Raw genomic sequence first — 9,680 nt, forward strand, 5'->3', positions numbered from 1 at the left:
TAAAGTATAATATTAAACATTAAACTTTCCGCCCTTGTATAGCGGACAGGAACCCACTGGAATCCTTGTTGGGAACTGTGGAACACCAGTTTGGTGCTCAAGGGGTAAGTTGAAGCAACGAGCTCTCAGCGCAGGTTACAGGAGATGACTTCCCTGTGGTGGGGTGGCATGTACTGAACCTGCAATAGGCCACTCCGTTTGAAAAGGCTATCGGGTACTCCCAAGCTGGAATTTGAGACACACTGTTGGGAGAGAATTAGATGAGCGAGTCTTTAAAAATAAAGATTTTAGGGGTGGGGTAATGATTATAGAAATCAGGTGCTTTCTTTCTTATGTGTTATAAACTAAGATCTCTCTGTAAAAATGTAAATTAAAAAGGATTCAGGAATTTACATTTTAACAAAGCACCTTAACAATCATTTCCTCATTTGATCCTTACAATAACTATATGAAATTGCTACAGTGGATGTCACTGAGGGTCAGAAATATGAAACTACCTTTCCAGTATCACAAGCTAGAGAATGACAGAGCTGGAACTTAAACCCCAAGTCTTCCAGATCTCGTGCTTCCCTATATTTCTCTCTCTTGCTTTATAAATCAGGAGATAAAAATGCAAAGGAGAGTGGAGAAATACTTTGAAATGGAGAAATGCATTTGACTTGCCATGTAGCTTGGTAACACCTCTATAGATTTTCTTGTTCTGTGTAGTAATTTAATTTTTAAAAAGTTAATGACTAGAACTTCCTGATCTGTAGCTGATTAACATGTCCGCCTCAGAGACTGAGTGCCATAGGCCTCCACTTGTGAGCATCACTTGGCATTTCTGATTCCCCTGAGTTCTGGCTCGGCAGGACCTCACCACAGAATGTGCCACTGCAAACAACCCTACAGCCATCACACCTGACGAGTACTTCAGTGAAGAGTTTGATCTGAGAGACAGGGACATCGGAAGGCCGAAAGAGATGACGATCAGAACACAAAAGTAAGAGAGATTTAATGGCCATTTTCTTTCTTTTTTAATTGATTTCAGAGAGGAATGGAGAGGGAGAGAAAGATAGAAACATCAATGATGAGAGACAGTCATTGATTGACTGCTTCCTGCAGGCGTCACACTGGGGATCCAGCCCACAACCTGGGCATGTGCCCTGACCAGGAATGGAACAGCGACTCCTGGTTCATAGGTCTCATAGGTCAATGCTCAACTACTGAGCCATGCTGGCCAGGCTCAGTGGCCATTTTTCAACTTATGGATTATTTGTTTCAGAACTGTGCTGTTTTATGGTGTCATGTTCAGTCATTTCTCTGTCCCCTTCCTTTAAAAATAATTTTAAATTACTTTACAAAGGCCCATCTTTTATCTTATTTTTTAAATATATTTTTATTGATTTCAGAGAGGAAGGGAGAGGGAAAGAGAGAGATTGAAACATCAATGATGAGAGAATCATTGATCGGCTGCACACCCCTGTACTGGGGAGCAAGCTTGCAACCCAGGCATGTGCCCTTGGCTGGAATCGAACCCGGGACCCTTCAGTCCACAGGCCAACGCTCTATCCACTGAGCCAAACCAGCTAGGCCCTAGCAAAAGCCCATCTTATTAGCCTTTCCCAAGTAGAGTATAGATTGGATATTTATTTTACTGCCAACAGCATCCATTGATTAAATGAAATGGTTTCCACCAGCTAGCAGTTTCTTCATGCTTGCTATCAGTTAAAGCTCTGATTGCCAGATTGGGAATAGTCCCGTCCTAGTTCAGAATTGAGATGTAAGGTAACTGGGAAGACTGTAGGGTGAGGAAGCTGCTGTTGTCTAGCCTACTGCATAGAATTCCATTTCCCTGTCTGATGGTCATGTCCTCAGTCTTTTCTCTGTCAAACCCCGCAGGTTCAAAGCCACGCTGTGGATGTGTGAGGACTTTCCTCTCTCCCTTGTGGAGCAGGTCATTCCCATCATTGACCTCATGGCCAGAACAAGCGCTCATTTCGCAAGACTGAGAGATTTCATCAAATTGGAATTCCCACCTGGATTTCCTGTCAAAATAGGTACCGTTAAATGAACCACGGGAGCATTTGCAGGTTGTGCCCTTTTTGCGGGTGACAGGATGTGCTTTAGGGAATTGGAGCCCTTGCATCAAAAGTAGCATACAGGAGACATAGGTCACAGCCTCTAGTTTAATTTGGCTTGAAGAAGTGTCATGATACTTGGTCATTTTACGTATCAAAGTTAGGAGATTCCCCAATCACCAGTTCAGTTTATTGACGTGAAAAGGCATAAATGACACATTCATTGTTTCAATGTCAGACCTTAAGTGAAACTTCAAATTAGATAGTTAATTGAGGAAGACAATTGATACCAAGATCCTTTGACACATAAATAGGCTTAGGGCCTGAAGTAGTATGCATAATACCATACACAATACATGTTACTTGGGAGGAATTTATATTTTGGATAGTTGTACATACATGATACTGACTCGATCATTTGCTTACTGTGATCTAGGAAAAAGTTGCTTAATCTCTGGATCTCAGTTTTCACATCTATATATTGGGAAGGGTTGTTATGAGGATTAAATGAATCATACTCATAAAGAGTACTTGGCAAGGTACCAGCATAGTAAGCACTCGTAGCTAACTATTAAATTATGGTTATTATTATTCTCAGTAAAGTTATTTATAAAAGCTTTTATTTTGTTAGAAATTCCCTTGTTTCACGTATTAAATGCACGGATCACATTTGGAAACGTTAATGGCTGTAGCACTGCTGAAGAAACTCAAAATGTGGAAGGGACCCAAGCAGATTCAGGTAAAAGAAAATGGGGTTTTGTGATTTTTTAAAAAGAAAATTCATACATTTAGTCATTATACTAATTATTCTGTTTGGAGTATCTTATAAAGTAGTTCTCTGTACTGAATCAGGAAAATTTTGGATTTAGTTTAAATTCAGTGAAAAAAATTGAGAATGTGTATTAAAAACAGCATATTCTTTAAAAATGACTTTATTCAGGTGTAATGTAGATACAATAAAATGCTCTCATTTTTAGGTGTGATAGGTCAATGCATTTTGACAAATGTAACCACCTCCACAGTCATGAGAGCATTTCTATCATCCCCCCAAATTTCCTCGGCCTCCTTTGCCATCAAGTCAATTCATATTTTGGATGCTATTGTAAATGGATTTATTTTCTTAATTTTTATTTTCCAGTTACTCATTGCTAGTATATAGAAATATAACTGGAATATTTTTCAGTTTTTAAAAATTATGTTAAAATAGTGTTCTGTGTCTTAGGCTAGTTGAAAGATACACAGGTGTTTGTTTTATATTATTTTTATCTTATGTTTACAGATATATATGTGTGTGTATATATAATTGTATATGTTCACTGTACTTCATAATAAAAGAAAAAAGACACATTGCACATTGGTGTGACCGTGTGTATACACTCGCATTCCCCAAAGGACGCATGGGTAAAATACTGGTTACCTCTGGAATTTGGACATAGAAAGGGTACAGGGAGAGAGATCTTCACTTTTCATTTTATAGTCTTCTATATTTTTTATGACTCTGCATTAATTTTATTACTAAAAAATAAATGGCCTGAGGACTGAAGGGTCCTGGGTTTGATTCTGGTCAGGGGCACATGCCTGGGCTGTGGACTTGATCCCCAGTAGTGGGTGTGCAAGAGGTAGCTGATCAATGATTCTCTCATCATTGATGTTTCTCTCTCTCTCTCCCTCTCCCTTCCTCTCTGGAATTAATAAAAAAATATATTTTTTTAAATCTCACATACTAGCAAACTTTTATTGTAATCTTACCATTTTTTAATTTTAAAAATGTGTATACAAAATTGAAGTGGAAATTCATACACTAACTCAGGTACCGGACTGCCACTCTTTGTGTTCCAGCTTCCCCGGTCACAAACTTTGAGGTTGATCAGTCTGTGTTTGAAATTCCTGAATCTTACCATGTTCAAGACAATGGCAAAAACATGCACCTGCAGGACGAAGACTACGAGATCATGCAGTTTGCCATCCAGCAGAGCTTACTGGAATCGAGCCGGAGTCAGGTGGGTTTATCAGAATAAAGCACAGGGCATGGGAGGTTTTACCCTCCCATTTGACCTCTTCAAATAACAACTTTGGCATACTTATGGTATTTGCAGAAATTGTTCTGTATTTTATACACCTGGTCTTTTCCAAAAGGTTATTACGAGATATATATATCTCATATAATCTGCATAATCCTGTAAGCACCATTCACAGCTGTCTCCTGACGGATTTCCCTTTTCCTCATGTTCACCCATATAGCTAATGGTTATATATCTCTTGGGGTTACTATGTAATTTTCTAGTATTGAAACAGTAAATTCATAATAGCTTACACCATATTTTCCCTAGAATATTATCTGTGTCAGTAGTGTCATAAGAAGGTATGTGGATTTAATTTCAACTTCCTCCCCAGGAAGACCAATCGTTGAGTTTGGTTGCTTAGTAAGGGTATGATGAAAGTGTTGGTTGATGCTTTGTTAATATTTTTTTTACTCAGATATTTTATTGTTTTAAGGGGTATAATCCCAAACTCTTTGAGCCTCTAACTAAAAGTACTAGTAGAGCTAAGGACAGGACAGACCAACATGAAGAACAGTTGCCTTTTGTTTTCTTATGTGATTCTTCCTCCAGACCTCACCACCCTGGGACAGTCCAGGGAATGTGGTTCTCCTCCCCCGTCATCACTCCTGTCCCCTCCCTCCTGTGGCTTCCCGGGGCTCAGACTTCTGACATCCTGCTTTTATTCTTGAGTCTCAGAGCTTGAGTACTGTGAGCCCCTCTTCCCCTTCGTGGACCCATTCTTAGAGCCATCCAGTTTTCTGAGGCTGCTGGGCCAAGGGCCAGACCTCCGAGCAGGCATATTCCCTGTGAGAGCCCTCCTGGGAGCAGATCCAGCGCTGGACATCGCTGTCAGTCCATGACCTCTTTTCTTTCCCTATATAAGTGAGCTTCTTTTTTCCTCCAGAGCCTATAAACTACTTGTCCATAGTTTTACAAAAAGGAGTGGCCAAAGTCACAGACGACGGATTCAGTTAGTCGCTGCTTCACGATGGACAATGGAGATGCATTGAGAAATGCAACGTTAGATGATTTCCTCGTGCGAACATCATAAAGTGCACTTACATAAACCTAGATGGTCTAGGCCAGTGGTCGGCAAACGCATTAGTCAACAGAGCCAAATATCAACAGTACAACGATTGAAATTTCTTTTCAGAGCCAAATTTTTTAAACTTAAACTATATAGGTAGGTACATTGTTATTAACTTAATTGGAGTACTCCTAAGCCTTAGGAAGAGCCACACTCAAGGGGCCAAAGAGCCGCATGTGGCTCGAGAGCCGCAGTTTGCCGACCACTGGTGTAGGCTACTACACTCCTAAGCTATATGGCATACCACCATCATATACATGGTCCAATACTGACTAAAACTTTGTTATGTGGTGCATGACTATATTGAATTATGTATTCTAACTTTGCTCTAAAAGAATTACCTGCTTTGTTCATTTGAACTTTGCCCAAGGTTAGCTGCTTTTTAATAGACTGATTTTTTTGTCAAGTATGAAAGGCTGTTAAGCAGGGTAGCGTACCATATACTACCTGGCACTTAGGTGTCATTTTAGAGATAACTTAAGTCCCTATTAGTTTTTCACACAGTACTCTCAATAATGGGCATGCAAATATTTTTAGTTTTGTTCTTGCTGCTTTATTTCCTTATCAGTATGACACCTATTCCTTCTAAGAGATATTCATGTCATCATGTTTGTTTTTCCTAGGACCTTTCAGGACCAGCTTCGAATGGAGGGATCAGCCAGACACATGTCTTCGATGTCCAGTATGAGAGGTAACTGACACAATTCCTGACGATTAAAGTTGGCACAAGCACTTTGTACACACAACACTGCCTGGTGGGAGAGACTTGATCAAGTGTTAATTCTCCTGTTGCTTAATGTGGCAGCTACTCATTAAAACAGCTCTAATCTCCTGGTGGCTGAGTTTCCAGGAATGGGTGAGAGCACGCTGCCTAGTTCACAGGCTAGTGCCAGTGGCAGAGAGGCCCCGGGGAGGTCTTTTCTGATTTGCCTGATCTGCCAAGGATGTGTGATCACACAGGGTCTGACTGCCCTCTGTGGGACCTTTATATAATTTTAAAGATGGCATTTTGGGGAAGAGCTACAGAGATTATTAGATTTTCTTCCTTTATTTTTAAATGGAGGAAACCAGAAAGATTGATTTTACAAAGCATTTCCCTAAACTTTGGTCATATGAAAACCTGTTGAAGAACTTGGGTTTTGCTTCAAATAGATCCAAGTTTAATTCCTAGCCCCATCACTTAGTAGTTGGGTGATCTTAACCTCTCTGAACCTCAGACTTCTCACCTGTATACAGTCTGTCCCCCAGAGTCACGGGGGATCGAATGGCATTATGCACGCACACAGTGTGCACTTGGTAAGCAGTTCAGAATGTAGTTGCTACCATTGCCATGATGATGATGATAATCCCTGTTTCTTTTCTCCCCACTTTTTCCAACCCAGGGCCATCCAAGAGAGCCTCCTCACCAGCTCAGAAGGCCTATACTCTGGTGCCTCGAGTGAGACAAGCCATTTTGATAGTGATTTGCAGCTGGCCATGGAGCTCTCTGCCAAAGAGCTGGAGGAGCAGCAGCTCCGGCTGCGGGAGGAGGAGGCGGAGCTCCAGCAGGTCTTGCAGCTGTCGCTCACTGAGAAGTAGACCTTCCTGCCCACAGCTGCACAAAGCAGAGCTCTGGGCTGCACGTGGGTGCTACGTTACCAGGGCCCCGGGGCTGAGGGACTGACTGCACCTCGCATTGCACAGCGGACGGCAGCTGCCCGCTTCTTTACGCAGAGGTGCAGAACCAGGGACCCCCAGGTCCAGCCACAACACTCCCCGGTGAAGGGACTGGGGACCAGCAGGCCACATCTCCAGACTAAGGGGAGGGGAGCATCGTCACTTTCCATGAGCTGTGTTGGCTTGCAGGTCACATTTTTACTACCAGCTTTAGACAGAAAACCCCAATCCCCGCAGATCTGTAGGTTCGTTTTTACCACGGAGTGATAACAAAACAAGTTATTGCAGAGTCAGGGTGCTTTTATATGTGAGAGCAGCAGCCTTTGTAGAGTGTGGTTTATGAACATTTATGATACTTTACAGTTCACCAAAGAAATGGATAATCTGTGCCGATCTACTCTTTTATTTTTACCTTTATACAGGGTTTCTAGGCCACCATCACTGTTCCTCCTCCATCTCCACCTTCTTCCATTTTTTCCATCCCTAGCTAAAGTTAAAGAGGAGACGTGTACAGGATCTATTTTAGATTAGGGTTAACTATTTGCATCAAATTAAGATATACTAATGACCATGGATGTTGCCTTAGCCTTAAAAATTACTAATAATTCCAAACCACCTCACTTCATTCATTGAGGGATCTGATTTGAACTTGTAAAGGCAGTTGCTTTGAGAGTAGGATCCTCCAGGCTAAAACCAAGGCAGCTAATCCTGGCCCTGAAGGAACAGCTGGAACTGAGCTTTGTTCTTGCAGTGGGCAGGCCGGCCAAAATACCAGACAGCATAGAACCAAACGACGCGTGTGTTCACACGTCCCTAGTGGAGGGCCAGGAAGACCCACCCACTGCACGTCCTCAGCTCGCTAGAGGAGAAGGGGTGGGATTAGAAAGGGAGCTACAAATGGAACTCAATGGCTCTATATTCAGAAGGGAAAGTGATGATTCCACATTGCTTTTTAGAGTTCAAATCATCTTTCTCGATAAATATATTTTTTAACAGAATCTTTTTATTATTTTTAAAAGATATAAAAACTATTCCCATCAGTAGCAATACAAGGTTATACATTTTAACCAGATTTCTCAGGCCTCTTTTGGGTACCTTTAGTAGTTAACTATTTTGTCTAACCCTTCTGTAAATAGCCATCACAGAACATACAGCTGAGGGTGCCCTCACTCTGGCCGGCTCTGTGTATTCATGCTCACAGGCTGCACTGAAATAACCTGGTAAATAATATCCTCCTGTTTTACATCAGTTTCCTGTGTGTTGGCTTCTTTTGGGATGGGAAGAGAAACATGAATTACGTTCCAGTTAAAGTCTGTAATACAGTTAGCATTGCCAGTAAAATGTTCCTAGCCACAAAGAAATGTGCTTTTGATTCAATATAACCATCTGTCTTTCTTGTCATGGTCTGACCAAAATTCCTTCTCTGCACACCAGGCCAGTATATGCAGCATCACCTTCGTTTCAAATACATACCTTGGCATTTTGTTTACTGAATATTTACCTTGAGTGAGGACACGACTTGGGAACGGCTGCAGTTAGGCGACATTGTTTACTCACTAAGGTGAACCATAGGTAATCTCTTATGTTTGCATTCCATTGTTCTGCTTCCCCGTGTCTCTGACTTTCTCCCAGGAAGTCAATTAAAAAGGGACTGAGCTTTTTGTCAACCTGCCTGCAGTGTCTTTCATTTATGTGTTCACTCTCTTAAAATGCAAATAGACTGCTCCCTTAGAGCAGTGGTTCTCAACCTTCTGGCCCTTTAAATACAGTTCCGCATGTTGTGACCCAACCATAAAATTATTCTCGTTGCTACTTCATAACTGTAATGTTGCTACTGTTATGAATCGTAATGTAAATATCTGATATGCAGGATGGTCTTAGGCGACCCCTGTGAAAAGATCGTTCGACCGCCAAAGGGGTCGCAACCCACAGGTTGAGAACCGCTGCCTTAGAGGGTGCTGGTACAGCATCCTAGACAGCCTGAGTCTTTCTCGGGTTGTTTTTCTAGTCACTGAATGAACCCACACTTTGTTTTGTGTGACATGGGAACATCAGAATGCCCTCCCAGTGCTCAGTTGTGTATTATAAGGTGACATGCTCCTCCCCGCCTTCCTGACCATAGTCCACACGCCCAGTGCTCCCTGTCTCAAATGAAAACTAAAAGCAAGCTGGTGTCAGGGCTGCTCTGAGGCCTCTGCAGCTGGATTTCCAGGTAGGCCTCTAGCCTGCAGATGGACTGGCTCTTGTGGAGTAAGGAGAACCAAGCCAGCATCAACTCCAAGGTGACTGAAGATGCTCCTGTGAAGCTGAAGATTTTTATTCTTTTTTTATCCTCACCCAAGGGTACGCTTGTCATTGCTTTAGAGAGGAAGCAAGAAACATCAACCGGCCACCTCCCATACACGCCCCAACTGGGGGTCAGCCTGAGACCTGGGTATTGGCCCCGACCCAGAATCAAACCCGCCACCTTTCGGTGTACGCTAGGACATTCCAACAGCCACACCTGCCAGGTTGAAGCCGAAGTGCTTTTTGAGGCTGTTCTTAGAAGTTCCGTTGATAATTAGGGCTTTAAGACTTACCCTACACCAAATATGTTGGTATTAAAACAAGGCAATGACTTGTAAAAAAAAAATGGTTTCAGAAATGAGGCCTTGGGAAAATGAAGGTGCTGCTTTGCTTTGGGGGAAAGTAAGTAGCCCGGTGGGGCACTATGAAGAAAACTGTTCTGGGGGGAATGCAATACCTATGGATTATTTAATTTAAAAACTAAGTTTCCTGCTGAACACAGATGACATCAAAGACAAGTTGAACTAGACAACTTCAAATGACAGTAAG

The 9,680-nt window shown here is 42.0% G+C and overlaps 1 protein-coding gene across 1 annotated transcript in view; it reads left to right on the forward strand.

Annotated features, from left to right (window-relative positions):
- ANKRD13A (ankyrin repeat domain 13A) overlaps positions 1-8,512 on the forward strand; it is a 28,964-nt gene extending 20,452 nt beyond the window's left edge. The window contains exons 9-15 of the mRNA XM_070400253.1: positions 43-104; positions 852-982; positions 1,882-2,039; positions 2,692-2,799; positions 3,900-4,060; positions 5,813-5,880; positions 6,572-8,512. Coding sequence (XP_070256354.1) covers positions 43-104; positions 852-982; positions 1,882-2,039; positions 2,692-2,799; positions 3,900-4,060; positions 5,813-5,880; positions 6,572-6,767 — 884 coding nt within the window. The 3' untranslated portion in view covers positions 6,768-8,512. The remainder of the gene's footprint in view (positions 1-42; positions 105-851; positions 983-1,881; positions 2,040-2,691; positions 2,800-3,899; positions 4,061-5,812; positions 5,881-6,571) is intronic.
- The last annotated feature ends 1,168 nt before the right edge of the window (positions 8,513-9,680 follow it).

The sequence above is a fragment of the Myotis yumanensis genome, unplaced genomic scaffold (assembly GCF_028538775.1).
Source record: "Myotis yumanensis isolate MYYU_CA2020_CCGP unplaced genomic scaffold, mMyoYum1.0.hap1 SCAF_19, whole genome shotgun sequence".
NCBI lineage: Eukaryota > Metazoa > Chordata > Mammalia > Chiroptera > Vespertilionidae > Myotis > Myotis yumanensis.